General features: G+C 37.0%; 1 protein-coding gene across 1 annotated transcript; it reads right to left on the bottom strand.

Annotated features, from left to right (window-relative positions):
* Positions 1-821: 821 nt before the first annotated feature.
* LOC121405604 (RPE-retinal G protein-coupled receptor-like) lies at positions 822-17,327 on the bottom strand. The gene is made up of 6 exons (XM_041596536.1): positions 16,770-17,327; positions 14,399-14,566; positions 7,568-7,678; positions 2,975-3,154; positions 1,891-2,156; positions 822-1,186 (listed from the first exon to the last, which is right to left on the bottom strand). The coding sequence occupies exons 2-6, from the start codon at positions 14,478-14,480 to the stop codon at positions 965-967; spliced, it is 861 nt and encodes a 286-aa protein (XP_041452470.1). The 5' UTR covers positions 14,481-14,566; positions 16,770-17,327; the 3' UTR covers positions 822-964.
* Between the last annotated feature and the right edge of the window lie 5,251 nt (positions 17,328-22,578).

Here is a 22,578-nt window from a genome sequence, read left to right on the forward strand (position 1 = left end):
CCTAAATTTTAAATTGAGCCCCTAGGGGTGCAGTTTTGAACCCACAGGGTGCAAAAATGAACACCAACCGCAGGGTTCAATTTTTGAACCCCAAATCAGGGCCGTTCAATTTTTGAACCCGTATAGGGTGCTGATTTTGAATCAACCTTACGGGGTTCAATTTTGAACCTTTATTTCTATAGTGTGTAGATATATAGGTCCCCTATCAAAATGTATTGTGAGCATCAAAATTATGGGGGGGGATCTGCCACAATCACAATAATAAATACAAAAGTCGTGTACAACATAATACATATAAAAACACAAAAGCATACAATATAATATTTCTTAACATTTAACACATAACCTACCACTATTATGTCGGAAAATTCTGCGTAATACTTATGATCGGTGTGACTATACTGAGACACAATAATACTTTTTTTAATACAAGAGTCATTCATGCACCTTGATTAAATGGGCGGACTTAGTATTTGAGAGGGGGGGGGGGAAATCTCTGAACAAAATTTTCCTAAACTGAGTTACCTTATTTTTCTTTTTAAAGAATGCACTCATAAAAAATATATTGGGTAAAGTTCTCAATGAGGGTAATTATGTGTCTAACATATTTGGCATTTCTTTTGGGCATTTTATTTATCTAGTGTGATGAAAATTTTGCCCATTCTAAAGTAATTGCTGCTTATTTTTTAACCTTACTGGACAATAATACTGCCCCAAATTGCATGGGTGGAAGCATAATTACCCTCGTGGTGGTAAAAAAAAATACCCAATATTTTTGCAGTGTGTTCTGACAAACAAGAACGAGGTTCTCAGTCATCTGATAAGTATAAACGAACACTCTTTCATAATAAGGGGGATGGCGAGCCCCTGCACCTAATAAGAACCAAAGAAGGACAAACAAATATGAACATCGATACGAGAAGGGGTTTGATCTCGATCATCTCGTTGCCGCTACTGTATTCAGCTAGTGTTTCTTCTGCTCTTTGGTCGTCGTCGCCTCTTCCAAATAATTCATCGAATCGCCGAACAGGACCGCGTTGACGATCGGGCAAGTCTTGGCAAGGAGAGGGGCGATGGCGAAGAGACGAACAGAGATTCGACCAGGACCGGACAGGGCCGTCGCGACGGCCACGAGACCGTAACACCCCCAGTAGAAGCAAAGAACAAGAACGGCCTTCCAGCAAGCCTATAGATAATATTTAAAACAGAAAAACAATATATCGATTAGTATAGCAACACTTCTTTTCTAGTTTTTGCTTTAATTTTATTTACCAAGTTTGAAGACAAATCTAATTTCCTAACCCAAACGACACCCGGTCAACATCCATATAACGTTACGCCTATATGCCTAGTGAAGGATTGGTTTAAAAGCACTGGCGTATTAATAGATAAGGGGGGACTTGGAGCTCACAGGCATTGACGGCGGAAGCCAAAAAAATTAGGGGGTCCACCTGAAATTTTGTTATGGACACAGGTAAAAAAAATTGACAAGCAAAAAAAAAAGGTTATCAACTACAAATTTAGGGTAGGACCGTCCCCCACCTCAAATTTAGGGGGGACCTGTGTCCCCCCCCCGCTTCCGCCGCCTATGCGCACAGGATCCCTCCTCTTTCCTAACAAAAAAAAGTTCCACGACCATGATAAACAAGAAGAAATTAAAATCAATGGAAATGATAAACGGTGAGATAATTATTTCATTATTTTTAGAATATGTCATCATCTCTCACATGTAAGATTTTCGGTTTTAAAACGGGCTAAATATCCAATATGTCGTGTTGTACTGCTCCATTTTTGTATTGCCTCCTTATATCACTCTATAAAACCGATTCAATAATGAACATGTCTGGGTTTTTTTATGAAACAATTGAAAATATGATGATCGTTACTCACAATAACTGATTCGATTGGGACCTTTTCGTAGTTGAGACCCCGTGAGATGAGGAGAGCGATGGGGAAGGCGAGTCCAAGAGTTGCAAATCCAACCAAGTAAAGGAAATAGCTAGGACTGCGATCAGCGAAGTCGAGGAGGCAACCTGTCCCGAATGGTTCAACCACGTATCGCCCCCAACCCACGAATGGGAGGGGCGTGGCCGACCAGAAGAACGCCCCGCCCCAGATGAGGGCGATTGTCATGGAATATCGGCGGTTGATTTCATCTGTGTTCATGATGACAATAGATTTGGTGATGATGATGATGATGATGGTGATGGTGATGAAGAGGATGATTATGATGATGATTATGAAGATGATAGTGATGATGATGATGAAGATAATAAATGATGACGAAGATGGTGATCATGAGGATGATGATGTTGATGAAGAGGAGGAAGATGATGATGATGGAGATGTTGTTGATGATGATGATGATCATCATCATGATCATGAGGATAAAGATAATGGTGATGATGATGATGATGATGATGATGATGATGGTGGTGGTGGTGGTGATGATGGTGATGATGATGATAGTGATTGTGATGATGATGATGTCGATGGTGGTGTGATGATTGTGGCGTTAGTGGTAGTGGTTGTGGTGATGATGAAGATAATAGTGATGACGAAGATGGTGATCATGAGGATGATGATGATGGTGATGATGATGATTATGGAGATGATAAGTGATGATGATGATAATGACGACGATGATGATGATGGTAGTGGTGGTGGTGATGATGATGATGATGATGACGATGAAGATTTTCGTAATGATGATGATGATGATGATGATGAAGGAGGTGATGATTGTAATTGTGATGTTTATGAAAATGGAGATGATGAGGATAGTGACGAAAAGAAATGAAATATAATATATCAGAACATTTTGTCAGATAAATTGATGAAAGAGTTTTACTTTGGTGTGAATAAAGTTTTACCTGACCCTACCATTATTAACAATTGATTGAATAAACAACATAATGAAATGATAGTAATCTCCCTGAAAGCAAAGCTTGACCCATTCCAATCAATACCCTACCTCGTTTGGCTCCCACCTTGGAGCTCTGATAGTGATGAAGCACCATGGCAACCAAACTCCAGATGCTGATCAAGCCGAACAGGTTGGCCACAAATCCATAGAACTGGCACCCGCTCGAACCATAAACCCACTCCTCGGAGAAACTTGACACCGCAACCACAGGGCTCATGATGCCGATGGCTGCATGCAGGTAGCCATGGAAACAAGAAACATATGGAGCAAACAAGAAATAAACGGAGAGTTTATCATTAACAAAGAAGCCTAAACGGCAACTGGTTGTTCTACAGCTGTAGTAATATCCATGTCATTTTCACCAAACTTTGCACATAGATACTTTAGAACCTGATCATTTGAAATATGCAAAAATTAACATGGGTCCATGTGCTTGATTTTTTGCTAGAGAGCTCCAAAGTTCACCCAAATGGATTTTCTTAAGAATTGCGAATTCAAAAGAATTTGGCATTTTTAGACCTCACGAGATCACTACAATGAGTTTAAACCTCTATTATTGCTCAGTCAAAATACATTAAAATTTCATCAAATTTCACAAGAGAGTTAATCATTGTATCTTTAAGATGGAGAGTCTATTTATAGTGCTATATGTTTGCAATTTTAAGTTTAACAAAACTGTCAGTTCTTAAAAATGGTGTAATAAACCCAATCTAAACATTTTGAAATTTCAATAACCATGATAACAAACTATAAAAGTACAATAAATGCTGCACTTTATTCGAAATCCATGTCATTTTCACCAAACTTTGCAAAGTTGTAAAGGAAGGTGTACCTTAGAGGTGCATATGCTTGTTTTCAAACTATCAACATTTTTGTAATATAGAAATGTGTTTTTTAAACACCAAAAAATGCGCCAAATGCTTTGAATCTACGTGGCGTTATCATTGATAGTAATTTAACATGGATACATCACATAAATGAAATTGAGAACAAAGTTGCAAAAAATATTGGAATAATATATCGCCTAAGGTTTTACTTGCCTAAAACTGTATTGCGTATACATTGTATTGCTCTTTAATCCTGCCATATTTTTATTACTGTAATTTAGTCTGGGCTAACACATATCAAACCCATCTTAAAAAATTATGTTCCCTTCAAAATAAAATTGTACGTATTATATCCCCAGACGACAATATACCACTAGCAAATACCACGAATTTGTTTCATTCCCTAAAATTGTTGAAATTAGAAGACATCAACAAACTTCAACAATGTCATTTTCTCTACAGGTGTTTAAATTCTCAAATTCCACAAAAATTTCGTGATTCATTTACACATGTTTCCAACATACATCATTTTGATACCCGCTCAAATAATCAAATATTCATTCCCAAACACAGAAAAATAATCTTCCAACACAATATTCGTTATACGGGCCCCAAAATATGGAACGAAATTCCGGATTACATAAAAAAATCTTTGTCGACAACCAGCTTTAAGTATAAAATGAAAAAATTGCTTCTGTCGTTTTATATATAAATATTTCCCGTCTTACGTCTCCTTTTTTGACTTTAAACATGAAAACATAATCCATGACAAATTATTGTTGCGGCATTTATATTTGCCCCCACTGATACTTTGTTGAGCATTCTATTTTATTTAGTAATTCATGCCCGCCTCCCCGCTCACGTCTCCCTCTCTTGTTCCCTTTCCTTTTCTTTTCTCTGCCCTTTCCTTTGTATTGTTTATTGTATTGTATTTATGTCTACAGGCGTATCCTGTCACAAGCCTCAGCTTTTAGGGTATACGCCTTCTTCCTTAAACCCAATATGTACATATTTATATTTTTATAACAAGTTGATTTATGAATGTAATGACATGGAAGAAAATAAATGTTTTATTTGAATTGAATTTGAATTTGAAGAAAAGTTCAAAACCACTTTCGCAGGCGCGCCGGAACACTTTCAGTTTTAGGGGGGCAAAATCCGGAAGGGGGCACAATATTTTGGACAGCGTGAGATACTCAGTTGCCAGGTACACTGACCTAAAAGAGACATTGTAAGGACGGTGCCATTAACTGATCATGCAATGGCCAATGCGAGCGCGAAGCGCGAACTGAAAATTGTTAACATTCATACCTAGAAAGGGACATTGTCAGCAATTTGTTTTAATCATGTTACATTCCTGTCTCGCTGAACAAACAATACGAGCGCGAAGCACAAGCTAAAATTTTGTATAAATTATGTTGACCCCAAACAGGGACATTTTAAGGACTATATTTTAGAAATCAAGAGTATACATATCTCACTATATTCTTCTAATGCGAGTGCGAAGCGCTTGCTGATTTTGTTAGGACTATATATAAACACAGGAAGCACTTGTAGTCATTGTAATCATGATTATCATACGCATCACTAATCAAATATTGCGAGCGCGAAGCGCGAGCTGAAATTTAGGAAATTCAGACCTGAAGAGGGGCATTCTAAGGCTTGTTTGTAGGAATTCACTAAGACCATACATATTTCACTAACCAAATGATGCAAGCACGAAGCGAGTGCTGAAAAGGGGATATTTTGAGGACTATTTTTTTAACGAATCCATTAAGTGTATACATATCTCACCACAGTCATCTAATGTAAGTGGCAAGCGCTTGCTGATTTGGTTTGAATTACATCTAAACACATGAAGCACTTTTTGTTGTCATTGTTATCATGATTATCACACGCATCTTACTAATGAAATATTGCGATTGCGAAGCGCGAGCTGAAAATTTTTGATATTCAGATCAGAATAAGGGGATATTTAAGGACTGATTTTTATAAATTCATGAAGAGCAGACATATCTCATCAATCCTTTAATGCGAACGTAAAACACGGACAGGAATTTTTTTACATTATAAATGGGGCGATCACTTTGATTAGTCATGAAAAAGAAGCTTATGTCACTACATTAAAAAAATTAAAAAGCTGGAAGTGCGAAGAAACATGTTTGGTGTATATTGACTTGATTTGACAACGTCACGTCTCTAGAATATACTTGAAAACTGTAGTATTCCGAAAAAAATATTTGATCTAAACAGAACAATGAAGACATAAGCCCTGAGCAAATTTTGTTTCATAAAGTTGTGAACCAAAAAATGTTTATGTTATATACAGCAACATAACATAATTACAATATACATGTAATATGAAATTAATAATTTCTTCTTTCCCACTACGTTTCTCTTTCTTTCTCCCTCTTTTTCTCCTTTTCCTCGTGCCCCCATGCCCCCGTAGTTACGCCACTGACTGGAGGAAAAAGAAATATGACAAGCTTAATTGTCTAACAATTTTAAACCTTTCTGAAAATCATTAAAATTTAAAATATTATTCGATTTATGTGTTTCCTTTTGCATGTTTTGTATGGCTGGGAAGCACATTTTGATGACTCCTTCAAAATCTTCTTTTTTCTTTACATATTTTCTGGGTAAAATGTGACCATAGCTAGGAAATGATGAATATCGAATTCAAGGAAATATTCATTTGTAAATAAGCATGAACTGATTAACAAATTACCGCAGTTCATAATGTACATATTATTTAGAAGAAAACAATTACATTTAGTCTGAAATGTATTCATTAAAAGGTTAAACGTTATCACACTGTAATAAGATGGAAAAGGGGCTTATCAAAGGTATGTTTCATAGAGGGACATTTTCATCAAAATACGCGAGGCTTACTATGATATGTAATTGCCCCGTCAGGGGCGAAATTTTTTCATTTTTGAAAATGGAAATGGCAATTTGTAGGCAGAAAAGTGCTTTCATCGTTTACTTTTGTCCTTAAATAATTTATCATTTTTCTACTTTTAGGGGGGCACGTTGGGGGGCAAAATCTTGTTTTGCCCCCCCCAAAAAAATTATTTGGGGAGGGGGGCAAGTGCCCCCCTGCCCCCCCCCCCCCGCTTCCGGCGCCCTTGCACTCTACCATGTATATTCAAACTCGGGGTCATATTCGTCATACTTTGCAGCACTGAGAGTAAAGTATTTTGAAATTTTAGAGGTATTTTTTTTTATGATCCATGGAATAATCCAGTTTTTAGCTTCATAGAATAACGCATCGGATCTACAGTTAGAGTGCAGATGAGAAAAAATCAGCTCATACCTACGCTAATTTATCACCTGTTCACCCATTATTGGCAATGGCTCAACTTAAAACGGCGTTGATTACAAGCACTTTATTTTCATTCGGAACACGAAAGAACGAAAAACATAATTATATGAGTTATGTTTTTAATAAGGTATATGTGAAGCATTAAAAGTTGAGAGTATAGAAAAGTACAAAGAACTCTTTATGCTCTCTGTAACAAAGATCCTACGATGAAGCACAATTTTTTTTTCGAGGATTCCGAATGTCATTTTTTTATGAGCTACCCGAAAGTAGAAAGAAATTAATTACTTCCAACTATTTGAAAGAGGGGACCCATTATTGCTCTATTTGGGAGTTTACGCCCCCCCAAAAAAAAAAATAAATAAATAAATAAAATAAATAAATAAATAAATGAATAAAAAAAAATAAAAAATATAAAAAAAATATAAAAAAATAAATGATAAATAAAATCATAATAATGGTGATTTAAAACCGTCTCTTGTTAATTCTTACCAAGGTCGCCTAGAGCCAGGCTGGTTCGCAATGACTTCTGGGTAGGGTCACGCCCCTTGCTGTTAAACAGTGATATCAGGATGTAGAGCGAAGCTGTGATACCCAATACCCCTGTAACAGAATGAGGAAAGAAATATTTTATCTTTTATTTTAAATCTATTTTCTCATCTAATTTTTCATTTTCTTCTTAATGAATTGAATATTTATGATTACAGTTGTACTTTAATGTTCGATTGAACATTCTGTAAAAAATTGAATTTTTTAATCATCTTGTTGACGGAAAATTAGTACAAATCTAACAGAGAGAATATGTCTTGTTCCTTTCTGTATTCATTTCACTCAAATTGTAAACTACTACCAACATTCATTGCCCAACACACTCAGAGCAACAGTATGTTGCCCAAAATTTTAAGTGTGTATACTAGATATACGAAAAAGTGAAACGATAGATTTTTGCCTTCATATTTCATAACTTATCAAACTCATAAACCAAGAATGCAAATAAATTCAAGCAAAGGCAAAAAGCAAATCATTCTCATATCCTCCATTATACGCTTTTCTGTGACATCAAATTTAGAAGCTATTCATCCTGGAATTTACCAATGCAAAATATAATATCATTAGGCAGACCACAAGCACGATATCATTAATACCACAATCATTGACGTTCGAAATGGTATTTTGAACATTATGACAAGAACACATGCATGATTACACATGAATGTGAAAAACATCCATTTACTGGCACGATATTATTGTATACATACAAAGTATATTATGTAAATTGGAATAAACAAGTCCCGCTGGCAGAAATCATAAATTGAAATATCAGTCATTTACGTTACGATAGAATAGCTCAGTGGCGTACCTAGGATTCTCCACAGGGGGGCAAAACCGTCCGCCAAAAAAAAATTGACAAGGAAAAGCTCGTCAGGGGTGGGGCAAAAAAGGGTCTTTCAAGCTCGTCAGGGGGGGCAGGGATACGTCCTTTGCATGGGTGGTTGCTCGTCAGGGGGGGGGGGGCAGACTGCCCCCTCTGTCCCCACGTAGGTACGCTAGGCAATCACTTAACAGCTAAATTACACTTCATCCGTTCTCCCTCTGTTCATTGGCAAATATGGAAAGTAATAAGATTGATTGATTTTAATGCTTTTAACCATTATAGAAAAAAAATCGAAGACTAGAAACAAAATATATCATCTTGTAAAGCTTCATTTGTGGCACATCCTTTATCTGGCAGAAATCATCATTTCAGTTGATGTCCTCAAAGCGATGAACCCATATAAAGCGAAGATTCGTTGCCCGGAGCCATGATTCGATTTCATCTTCTAGAAAAGCTGAGCCAATTAAACAGTATTCTGCAAACTACAAGTATTATAATGGCTGAAACTAATATCGTCTCTCTTCTCGATCTTCTACGGGTGATGCTCATCACATATTATAAAAAAATGCAATTAGAGCTGGAAGTGTAATTGTCCATTGACCCTGGGCAGTGTTAATTGGGGGGACAAACTGCATGTACAATGGAAATTACCTTAGAGAAACAAAATGGCACTTCTGTTTGCGCCAGAAGAGTTGCAATCAAATGCAGCAAAAAAAAAAAAGGGAATGTGATTTTTGACCAAACAGAAACAACCATTTTTGGAACTTGCCTATAAATTTCATGAAGTTCGATCCAATCGTGAATTTGGAAATAGACCATTAAAAACACTATATAGACGCCGATATACATTGCGTATCAAAAAAAAGTTTACACTTAGAAAAAACCCTGTAAAATTATATATTTGAAATATCCTGAAGATTTTTTTTCACATTTTAACATTGGTACAGATCCATTTATGCAAATGACGATATAACTGTCGAAAAATATTTCCGCTTGAATGAGCAGCACTTACTTTTGAAAAGTTAGTGAAAAATGATTTGCGCAGAACTTTGTAATAGTTATGCGAATAAAAGTAGACCTTAATCATGATGAACACGTAGAATTTAGCTAGTAAGTTGATTTGAAGATATCTTTTAGCTTTTTAAACTTGTTTCCTTGCCAGAAACACTTCGAAGAGTGCATTGCGCCCCACCCCACTCCCCCACACACCGAGGCCATCGTGACGATATGTGCTTTACACTGAGCTGTGATTTACATGAAATGGCTACGGCTTGATTTTCATTTTGTTAATCATTCTCAAGCTTGGGAAAAGTGTGGAGAAACAAGTATTAAATGAAACATGAAATGTAAACACCCTTTAAATGATAAAAACTTAGTGAAAAAATGCTGGAGATGTCTGATAAAAACTTTTGTTCAGATTCAGTTATGTCCTCAGATCCAGCTGACACAAAAGGGTAAAGGTTGTGCTTACTAAGTGTTGAAATTTCATTTTGGGTGGCAAAATTGTTGCAAAATGCTTGAATATATCCGTTTTATCTAAATTGACTAAAAGTGCAAGGGAAATGTATGAGAAATGATTCGCAGGGTAAGTTTGATTTCTCCCTTTCCCCTTGACACAGCGTGAAAACGACCATTTCTGCGAGCTTTACATAAATGGACCGTGCTCACTCAAGTGTAACATTCTGTCAAAACATTTACTTTCATCGGATAAATGAGACCCATACCCAATATTGTATATGAAAATATTACCCGCATGATGTATATTTTTTAATTCCCAGGGCTTTTTTAAAGTGTAAACTTTTTTTTTTGATACGCACTGTATTAAAATATACACAAATACAACAAAGAGCGATATCTGAGTTAATTACATTCCATCCTATACGTAAACAAATATTTCTAAAGTATATTAATCTATAAATGTGACATTTGGAAATTTTGAAGCCCATGGCCTTTTCAAACATGATTGGATATTATTTTTTCGCACTTTCTTACTTAATACGGTTAAAGAGGACATGGCGGATGTAATTAAATTGGATCACAAGTATAATGAAGAATTTTATTGGAGGCCATGCAACCACCCCCGGACTGGCTACCGTGGTTGGTCAACATCAAGTTGTTGATCATAAACTTTGTTAATTTGGTTCAACATAAATGTAGCTCAAAGGGATGTTATTTCCAATAAGACCATTAAGAATGAGATTTATTGTAACCCATTCAGGGGGATATACATTTCATATAAAAGGGAGTGGGTTCGTTTACTATCACTGGTTGATCATCTTGATTCGAAAACTTATGCTCAGGGGGAGATTACACCAGTTGTTCGTAAAGGTTACGATGTATTCTTCATTTAAGTTTAGAGTTCTCTGCAGTAGCGTATCTAGGGTTTTCCAGGGGGGGGGGGGGCAAATTCGTCAGCCAAAAGAATTGACAAGCCAAAAAAAGTCTTCAACCGCATGTAAAGGACATTTCGCACCAGAAAAAAAAATTACAAAGCGAAAAAAAATGGTCTTCAAGTTCATAGTAGGGGCCACTTGTGGCTCGTAAGGGATCAGTTATGACCCGTCAGGGGGGGCAGAGATACGTCCATTGCATGGGTTGTGACTCGCTTCAGGGGGGGGGGGGCAGTCGGTACGCTAGTGGTTCTTTGTATAACACAAGGGGATAAGTCGACCCTCTTTACCATCATTATACAGCCAGTATCATCAAAAATACCACCACCACCACCAAAAACGTGACGATAATTATCATCACCACCACTATCACAATAATACCAACATCATAATTCATCATCAGTATCATCATCATAACTCCAAACTTCTACACTCGTCCATGATATCATGTGGATAATCTGTGAAAATGCCTTTCAGGTTATGTTTTACCATTTTCAAAGATTTTTTTTCAATACTCTGAGAAAGCTGCCCCACGCTGACTAATCCATTATGTCCGACGTGTATGTAAATTGGCCCAATCTCAATTTTGAATGCTTTTGCGATATCAGAACGCATAAAAGCAATGTCGATAAGATCTTTCATAAAATAATCGCTCTGACACTCCATTATAACAGTTTCAATAATTCCACAATAAAATAATCCTCAAATTCAGATTTGAGATATGAATCTGACCGTATAGAATACGCCCATTTTCCCAGGCAATTTGCTTCACTGGGCCTGTCCAGTTTTCGTCTTCCACTGATATTGAAAAAAATTATAAATATGATCTTTGTCATGAAATGTAAAAAAAAAAAAAAACCCACCCTGCATGGCCCGTATTCTGAAGTCGGGTTTAACTTAAACTCAGGTTTAAAATTGTGGTTTAAGTATGGGAAGCCAAAAGTATCAACATTTTTATTAAGTTGTATGTTTCTTATGTTTACTGTGCTCTTTCCTGATTCATCGATGGTGAAGACAATCATCTATACTTCCTAGACAATTATGAATGATATGAGAGCCAAATGAGCTGAAATATGGTATCTCCACTGTTAGTGATTTATGTAACAATTGGCTATCCATACTTAAACCACAACTTTAAACCAGTGTTAAAGTTAAACCCGACTTCAGAATGCGGTCCTGGGTATTATAGCAATAAGTATAAGTAATGTTCAAACAATGGTCAGCATCAGGAGGGGGGGGGGGGGGGGAATCACATCTTAAAAAAAAATCGCAATTATCGCAGGACCGTCGCTAACGGGGCGGGGGTGGTTGAGGTGTGCCAGGCTCTCCACCCCCCCCCCTCTATTTACTCGGGATATCGTCGGTAAATTTTCGCTGCTACCTTGAGAAAAAAATGACAAAAGGGTACAAAACGTGAGAAAGAAGAGCAACGAAAGGAGAGAAACGACAAAGCATTGTAATATTTGTAACTTCAAATGTCAGAGGTGCATTTTCCATGGGTAGCCTATATATAGGGTTATTGGCTATTCCACTATCGTTCCCATTTTGATATTCATATCGTTTCTATTCGTGTGCTCACTCGTGAATAAATAATAATAATAATAATAATAGCCAATTTTTATAAAGCGCTTTTCCCAGAATGGCTCAAAGCGCGTTACAGCATATTATTACCCCAGTCATTGGATTCATTTCAATCCCGCACGAAAAGTGCACAATTTCCACTCCCTGGGGAGCATTCCTTGCATTCGTCGCAGCCACATTATGGCGCTGGCAAAATCAAACATATATCTTCGCATCCTATACCGGGTACCCATTTAGCACCTGGGTCGAGAGTTGCAAAGTGTGGATTGACGCCTTGCCAAAGGATGCTAGACCGCGGTGGGATTCAAACACACGACCCTCTGTTTACAAGGCGAGAGTCAGAACTACCACAGCTCTTCTACTGGTATAATGACGTTATAATAATCATTTATTTCTGCAAGGAAGATGGAATGGGATTTCATTTTCCTCGCTCCCTGCATTCGCTAGCCCGCATATAGCATTTATACATGTATAGCAGATGCTCAAAAAAGATTGTCAAGCAATGTTCGGGGCCGTGATTTATTTTGTTGAGTAATTTAGACTTCTTTTATTAAAAGATAAAGGGTGCTAAGATTTGTCTCGCTTTCTGTATTCGCTCCTATTCATTTACGTACACAGGATGGTAAATGACAGAATGATAATGTATGGGCCTCGTAGAGCCATATCTGTGACATAATGTATTCTGATAGCAAAATTACGCTTTTGTCATTACATATATATCTATTTCGATCATGATGCCATTAGAATGATAACAAAAAGGAACAGCAACTGAGAGAAAAGATATAGTAATTGAGACATTATTAATCCATTTTGAGTACGTGGAGCAGGTTTCGGCTCCTTTCATCTCCCAACTTTATACACCACCGTGCAGGAGGAGGATAAATATGCATGTAGGTACTCGGTAATTTTGGTTGAAAAACTTTTTAAAATGCAAAGTGGAAATGGGAAAGAAAAGACGATTCATCAAGATTACAGCAGGTGATTACAAAGAGTCACTCGCCCAGGTACCAATGGCATGGGTGATCATCGCCAGCAGACGTAAATTATGTACTAAAATGCATCAGGTTTTATCTACAGGGACATCTAAATGAAACTTGATTTCCATAACGGATATTCTCAAAGCTATATGTGGTTGATATTACCACGATAACTGATATGGGTGGAAGGGATTATAGCGAAGATTTGAAGATATTTGCATTTGAATATTCATACCTCTTCAGGACTTCAGCTTCAAAGACCTAAACAATTTATTAACATGGTTGAAATATACAAAACGATAGGAGTGGGCGTGGGGGGGGGGCTTCCTAATGAACATAAAGGAATCAGGGGGGGGGGGTAATGAAGGAGAAGTGAGGGCTGGAAAGAAACATACATGTATATAATGATAAAGCGAAAGCAAACAAGAAAGCACGGACATGATGGAGGAATAACACTAAAAAAATATTGGATAAAATTTTAACTGGCATGAGGGTAATTGTGTCCAACCAATTTTATTTGGGGAAGCTAGTATTTTACCCAATACGGGAAGTGCAAATGTCAAGCATAAGGTTAGAAAATAAGCAGCAAGTGTTTTATAATGGGCAAAATTTTCATCACACTGGATAAATAAAAATGCCCAAAAGAAATGCCGAATGTTGGTTGGACACGTAAATACCCTCATGGAGTATTTTTACGCAATATTTTTAGAGTGTAGGCAGGAGCGAATATAATTATAGGGGGGGAGAAAGGGGGATGGGATGGGAGAGAGAGGGAGAGGAGCATGTGCATTGATTTTAATACTAGTAATAACAAGAAAAAAGGAAAAGGAGCAGAGAAAAAATAAAGACGGAAATCCAGATAGAAACCAAAACTTCGTCACATCCTGTTCTTTCTACATGTGAAGAACTAATTAACGATTAATGCAATTCATGCCAAAAATACACCCACAAGAAACACATTTGAAAATGAAATAAATGTTATTCAGAAAAAAAGTCTTACCCTCGAGTGAAAGGACCACGCCCATTGCCTGGTGTTCAAAAGGGGTTAGCCCTCCTCCTCCTCCTCCTTCCGCAGAGGCCATCTTGACAAATTAACTAAGCGGTTTCTCGCCTTGAAATGAGACCAATATTACTATTCGGCTATATGGGCAGACACGGCTTTCTTTATCTGTCGAAGGCAAATGCAAGAGAGAACAAAGATAATCCCTGCATCATTATTTAAAGGATAAGTCCACCCCAACAAACAGTTGATTTGAATAAAAAGAGAAAAATCAAACAAGCACAACACTTAAAATTTCATCAAATTCGGATGTTAAAAAGAAAGTTATGACATTTTTAAGTTCTGGTTAATATCACAAAATAGTTATATGTACATCCCGGTCGGTATGCAAATGAGGGAACTGATGACATCACTCACTCACTATTTCCTTTGTATTTATTATATGAAATGTGAAATAGTCTAATTTTCTCCCCATTGTAATGTCAAACAAAGTTTTATTTCTCCCTGGACATGTGGAATTACCATTGTTTAACATTTTATGGATCAGTCAAGTTGGTCCTTATTGTCAAATCTGTACAAATTTATAATTGTTTATATCAAAAACAATAAAAAACAAAAGAAATAGTGAGTGAGGGACATCATCGATTCTCTCATTTGCATGTGATTAAATTGTGCATATAACTATTTTGTGAAAAATAAGCGAAACTTTAAAATGTCATAACTTTCTTATTTTACATCCGATTTTGATGAACTTTTCAGCATTGTGCTTGCCTAATTTTTCTCTATTTATTCCAACTAACATTTTTTCTGAGGTGGACTTGACCTTTAACAGACATGGGTGAGAGTAATTAGGCTACCGGGAGGGAGGGGGGGCTGGGGTGCAACTGCTGCACCTGGGGTGTTTCATATAGTTTAGGGACGATTTTACGAACGAGTGGTGATCCTTTCTGGTCGTCGTAACTTATGAACACATTTATCCTTTATGGAGCATTTAGTAGAGGGGCGTCTATGTATCTCACACAAACAAACGAAGGAGAAGCAATAAGGACAAAAACTCGTACGGGGTAAAATACTTTCTTTCATCTAATGAGGTCCATTCAACCTATAAGTATAACCACCCGCTTTATTTCAACTGGATTGTTTCTTAGAATATACCATGCAAGCGGTTTATTTCCCATTGGTCTAATGTCAATTCGTCCAATTACTAACTAACTCGTCCCGACTACCATTTGGTCTACCAATCAGTTCGTACACTATCCACGTGGTCTAATTGCCATTTCGTCCACTCATCATTTCGTCTAACAATGAACGTAAATTAATAAAGCAAATAGACAAAACCAAACACGAAAACTGTAATTTAATTTCACTATACAAGATCTACGATAGTATACAAGATTCGTTTCCATATGAAACTAGATAATACCAGAACCTTCCTTGAAATACTTTTGTAGTCAGAGTCATGTATAAGTGGAATAAGCTGCCACAGTCTACCTTTGATTCCCCCATATTCTCACAATTTTAAACAAGAGATCTCCCATTATATAGGCCCTTTTTTCAACAGGTCTTATCCTACGTAGACATTTTACCCCTTGAATGTTAACCCTGCCACCGAACTACATGTATCTATTACTTGTTCAAGCAACAACTTCATACAACCTAATCTGATCAGTCATTCTTTAAATTTCAAACATTTTTTTCCCTGAAATTTAATCAGGAATATCCAAGTTTCTAATATTTATAGCTTAAAAGTTGAGCATTATAATGTTGAACTAAAGTTTAAAGAATAACGTTTTATTAGGATGATCATACAACAATGTGAAGTCAAAGAATAAAAACACATGAAGAATGAATAAAGTGTTTTAACACAGGTGATATATGGGGACCCGCCATTGAAGTTACTGCAGGTACATGGTATAACAGACTTATGTAGCCTATATTGGGTCATATCATGTAATTATTGTTTTCTACGCCGAAAATAATTATAAAGTATTTATAATGTATGTATTGATAAAAAAAATATATTCGGGACTATTACACTCAGCTTATAAACACTGAAATTTATTGTAAATTAATATGCCCCCCCCCCGGGTTAAAAAAAATGCATTTGACGAATAAAGTTCACCGACTCATGTATATGATCAAAATAAATGTTTAGGTTGAAACACACATAGAAATAATCCTTTAGACCCCCCAAACTGAGAATGCACACTGAAAACGGCGCCACCTCTCTGCGCCTATAACTCCACATCTATGCAAGAAGATAAACAACGATATCCTCTTCACAAAAACACACACGCAAATCCTGAATTGTGGATGTCACCATTAGCTAAGCATCAATCGGACATGAAAGACAATATATTAGGGAACATACCTGCAGTTTTTATCGACCTAGCAATAGATGTTACATAAATGGATGCTTTCGTTGAATCCGTCGCTGAGTTTGAGAGCCTCGTTATACAATGTTGCAATTCTGCTCACACAGTCACACTCCAAGGAAACTGAAGCATTATGATCACATCACGTGCGTGTGCACAAGATTCAGTCGAATATACTAGTAGGATACGGTGCGATATCAGTTTTATCGACAGTTTTTCGTTTCTTGATCTCTCTCTCTGGCCTTCTCTCTTTATATCTAACGCTAATAAAATTCTATAATGAATGCCATTAGCGGCTTGATCATGTTGGAGAAAACGAGTATGGCTTCGCGGGAAGGAAGAACATCTCGCGAATAACAATGCATTACCGATCCTTATCAGAAAGGCACCCAACTGATCGCGATTACAAAATAAATTCACCGACGATGTCGTCTGCTCCTGGGAAGGAGGCAGGATTTCCTCGCCCCCACCTTCTTCTCACTATGCATGTCTCCTCTTTTTACTGCAATCTCCCATGTTTCTCATCTCTGAACCCCTCCATTTTCATCTTTCTTTCTCTTTCATGAGGGCGCTCGCCTCTAACTTAACTTGTTCCCATGGTTTACCCCGTTCAAGCGCCTTTTTTTTTTTGGGGGGGGGGGCACGCATGTGTTTAGCAATACCCCCAACCCCACGGAGTTTGCTCTTATCATAGAGATAAAACTAATTTAGTATATATTTAGTATATTATCTCTGTGGCCCTTATTCAACATTTTTTCATAAACACTAACTACGATATCAAACATAAATCAGGTTATATCACAACAGCAACGACAACGACATCAACAACAATAATAATAACGATAATGATAATAATAATAATTATAACAATAATAATAATAAGCAGCATTTATATACAATGTTTTAAGCGCTGCATATTATTAGTATGCCAGCCTTAGAACAGCTACCACAGACCTTGAGGAAGTGCAGTAGTGTAGCGGTTCTGACTCTCGCCTTGAAATCAGAGGGTCGTGTGTTCGAATCCCACTATGGTCTAGCGTCCTTTGGCAAGGCGACAATCCACAATTTGCCACTCTCTACCCAGGTGTTAAATGGGTACCCGGTATGATGCGAAAGTATATAGTATGTCTAGAAAGTGGGTCTTGGAACTCTTATTGGAAAGCTCCCCAGGGAGTAGAGAAGATGCATACATTAGCATGCGGGCATGCAAGGATCCGATGACGGGGGTATATCTGTAAAACGCTTAGAGACATCGTTCCGATGTGTAAAGCGCTATAATAAATGCGGATTATTATTATTAGATCGGCCGCTCGAGCATTCAAGAATTTTCTTCCTATACCGGCTACGGCATTTATTACACTTGGGAGAGTGGCAAATTTAGATAAATTCCGTGGCAAAGGATGCTAGTACTGTGGTGGGGCTTGAACCCCAGACCTTGTGGTTCAAGGTCCAGGGACTTGTCCACTGAGCGACAACACTTCTACAGCGAATACAGGAATAGCTTTGCTTCATGGGCTTCACAACACAGGGGCTGCACAAAGCATGGAGGGGGGGGGGGGTGGTCAGTGACAGGGCGACTTAATGGTTTTACCTCAAAGTTTGAAATCCGTTATTTCCCCTTATTTATCTATCTATCTACCTAGTATCTATCCATCCATCCATCTCTATCTATCTATCTATCTATTTATCTATATATCTATCTATCTATTTTTGTAACAAATATTTGATATAAAATCCGGAAAATAATTTAATATCATATCCTTTTGCCTTTTTCTTTTAAGTTCCTTTCCTTTTCGGTAGAGCAACGGGGGGGGGGGGGGGCACGACCCTAATCTGTATACGCCAGCGCTTTGCACCCCAAATTTCACAATTAAAGTTCCTTTGTATTCAGATTACTGTACATTATCCTTGATTCAGATCTCAATAATACGAAGGTATAATCGAGAATGACCCAGCCGCTTGAAACGACAGCCTCAATGCCTCGAGACATCATTCTTTCTGGATTTTTCCCTCTTTGTCTGAAAACATGTAGATACTGTGATGTATTATCATACATGGTTTTCGCATAACAATGTTGGTCCCCCCCCCCTAAAATTTTGGTTAATGACCTTTTTTTTTGCTTGTCAAATTTTTTTACCTGTGGACCCCTCCTAATTTTGTTGGCTTCCGCCGCCAATGAACACTGAGACGGAGAAAAGAGTACAAGCCGAAACATGGAAAGAAAGGGGGAGGAATCTATTTTGTGTCGAGGAATCGCTCCTTATTTTGTCCCAGCGACTATCAGTAAGTTATTACCAGTTATTCCCCCCCCTCCCGAAAAAAAATGAAATAAACAAATGCACACACGCAAACACATCACACACAGGACTTTCCCTATATTCTTCTCCTCCTTCCTGTCTTGCGTCTGTTTATACCTGCATGGACCCCGTGACCCCCCCCCCCCCCCCTCTCTCTTTCTATCTCCCTCTCATGTTTTCCTCTCACTGGCGTAAATCCTTGCGTCACACCTATTATTCAGGGGGATGATCTACTTGTTCCATCCCCTGAACGCAAGGATTTACGCCAGTGTTTCCTTTACCCCCCCCCCTACCCGTTCACACACACACACACACGCGCGGGAATTCGCTTCACTCTCTATCAGTCTATTTCTCTAGCTTACTCAAAATACAACAATGTGAATTTGTATTCATCAATTTACGATTGACAGTTCGCCGCTCGATTTACTCTTGCTCCAAGCAAGAGAATTCCTCGATCTCACCCCCTATCCAAAAAAAAGAGTACCCCTCCCCTCCCAATGTTTGCATAAGCCATGGTGATTTTGATTTATAATATTTGCACTTGGATGAATGGAGTCTGGCTTTCCATAATCGAAGCAGAAGCGAGATAAAAGCTGTCTGATATTTCGATTTTTCGCCATCAAAACTTAATTCATACATGCGCACCCTGCGTGGCGGATGAATAAAAAATATCGCCATGAAGAATTCTATCTTGCGTTTCATTAGAAGCATTGATGTTTTAATACCCCTTTTGAATATTGCACAGGGGCTCGGCCTGGGAACATTTTTTGATAAGGGGTTCTGGACTGGTTTAAAAAAATGACATACATAAAAACAGGTTTTCACTCCAAAATGAAGGTGATTTTGGTGTTACCAAAAATGGTCTTTGCTCCAAAATGAAACTGAAAGTGACTTTTTCAGCATATACCATTGTGGTGGTAGTGGTGATTTTTTTATTTACCTGATTACTAAGAAAGCATGAATGCTTGTAAGTAAGTAACCAGAGGACCGACGGCTTAAATTCCTCTTCGGGGAACTTGGTAATGGGGATTTAAATGCCTTACCAAAGGGCACTTGCGCACCAATTGGGAATACGAAATCCCCGCTCTACCGACTGAGCTATTTTGTGTGATCGAGTACCATGTTTAGAAATTAGAAAGGGAAGACAGCAAACTAATAAAAAAAGACATTATTGCTGATATTCAATAACAACAACAACAACATTAACAACAACAAAAATCGCAGTTAAAGTAGCAAATCTGTCAAGGTCAATCCAATGGTGAAATTATTGACAACGTCGAGGGATTAAACGGGAAAACTACCCAGGGATTTTGCATAATAACACATTAAATTAACCTTTCAATCAAAGTAAGTCCAGATGAATAGATTCATTTTTTCCATCGTAATTTGACTTTTCCTGGATGAATCAATCCTTCCGTCAGTTTATTAAATTAACCTTGTTAACCTTCACTCTTTTCTTTCTTTCTCTATCTTTCTTTTTCTTTCTTTCTCTTTCCTTTTTTCTCCCCCCCCCCCCTCTCTCTCTCTCTCTCTCTCCCTATCTCCTTTTCTGAAACTCTTTCTAAACCATGTTTAATCAAATTAATAGAGTTTTCCACGTTCCTGAGAAATCCCCTTTCAGTAAAAATATCTCTGAATTCGTAAACCGAAACACCAATAGTAGTCATGAAAAATCCTCGAGGAGAAATACTTCCACCATCAAGAAAAATGAAATGTTTAAAAGAGGGAAAGCCAATTATTTAAAGATCAAGTCCACCCCAGAAAATTGTTGATTGGAAATGACAGATAAAATTCAAACAAGCATAACACTGAAAATTTCCTCAAAGTCGGATGTAAGTTATGACATTTTTAACTTTTGCTTATTTTTCACAAAGCAGTGATATGCACAACTCGGTGACATGCACATGAGACAGTCGATGATGTCCCTCACTCACTATTTCTTTTGTTTTCTATTGTTTAAATCATATTTTATTTTTTACAGATTTGAAAATAAGGACCAACTTGACCATGTTGACTGAACCATAGTATTAAACAATGCTAATTCCACATGTTCATTGAGGAAATGTCTGTTGTTTCACTTGACGATGGAGGAAATTGAAAAAAAAATCATATTTCATTTAATAAAATACAAAAGTAATAGTGAGTGGATGATGTCATCAGTCTCCTCATTTGCATACCAACCAGGGAGTGAATATTACTGTTTTGTGAAATTAAGCGAAATTTTAAAATGTCTTAACTTTCTTATTTCACATCCGATTTCGATGAAATTTTCAGTGTTATGCTTGTTTTTTTTCTCTTTTTATTCAAATCAACTTTTTGTTGGGGTGGACTTGTCCTTTAAGAAGAGGAGGCATGTCCCTTATCGACCCCAGCCACTGAGCATACCAAGTGAGCTTGTATGAAAATAATATTCCAGACTCTTTGTATAACCGACCCACTGTGGATCTATTGATAAGAGTCCTTTTCATTATGTGAACTCCCGATACAATTTTTCGATTGATAAGCGTACACGGTGGGTCAGTGATTATAAAAGAAACTCTTTTTAGAAAGAATTTTAGTTCTGGTTTAGATTAACAGAACTTGCATTTCGAGAGATGCTGACTGTGCATGGAGTGACCTTATGGCAAGCCGTTTTATCATTTAATCATATTTCTTGATATTAAGAATTAATTTCTTGATATCAAGAAATCGGATTCTTGATATCAAGAAATGTTTTTGTGTAGTTAAGCAATAGTAATTCTTAATATAAAGAAATAGGAATAATTGCTTAAACGGCTTGCCATATGACCTAGCTTTGAAGTTCGAAGGAATTAATATTCTTTGAAAAACACAATCACGTCATAATAATCATTTTACCACAAGAAAAGGTCACCAGTCGTACAGATACTCGTATCTTACCAGCCATAAGTTGATGAATGGCCTTTTTTGTGCGGGTTCCATTTATAAAGGTCATGTGACTGTCATTCGGAACTTCCTTACCCCCAAAAAATAAAAAAATGAAATAATAAACACATAAATAAATAAATAAATAAATAAATAAATGAATGAATAAATAAATAAATAAATAATTAAATAAATAAATAAAATAGAATAAATAAAAAATTAACAAAAAAGGGTGATGTTTCACAAAACTGTTATAACAAAGTTATAAAAACTCATTGGCCATTGACCATGAAAAGATGATTTTAAATACATGTGATTCGATTATTTTCAGACCTTTTTAAAGCACGAGTCGCATGAAGTTGAAATTAACATTGGTTTGACTTTTAAAAAATCTGAGCTAGAAGGTCACACTTGTCACCTGTGTCTGTGATATGTTACAAAAATGAAGCCCAGAAAAAATTGCGTTCGAAAATAATTATTTAGTGCTTCAAAAATTGAAATATAAAGTGACCGGAAACCCCATCTTGATTTCATCCCATACACTTATGTGTACTATTTAGGCGTCTATAAGACACCTATTTACAAAATCGGGGTTTGCCTTGTAGTTTTAGCTTTTCATTCTCGA

Source organism: Lytechinus variegatus, chromosome 18 (genome assembly GCF_018143015.1).
Source record: "Lytechinus variegatus isolate NC3 chromosome 18, Lvar_3.0, whole genome shotgun sequence".
Classification (NCBI taxonomy): Eukaryota; Metazoa; Echinodermata; class Echinoidea; order Temnopleuroida; family Toxopneustidae; genus Lytechinus; species Lytechinus variegatus.

Excerpts from the sequence above, each read along its gene's own strand:
- LOC121405604 (XM_041596536.1), bottom strand. The coding sequence starts at position 14,480 with ATGGCCTCTGCGGAAGGAGGAGGAGGAGGAGGGCTAACCCCTTTTGAA. Across the intron at positions 7,679-14,398 it reads CGTGGTCCTTTCACTCGAGG|GGGTATTGGGTATCACAGCT; the intron begins GTAAGACTTTTT and ends ATTCTGTTACAG. Across the intron at positions 1,187-1,890 it reads TCCCAATCGAATCAGTTATT|GCTTGCTGGAAGGCCGTTCT; the intron begins GTGAGTAACGAT and ends TATTATCTATAG.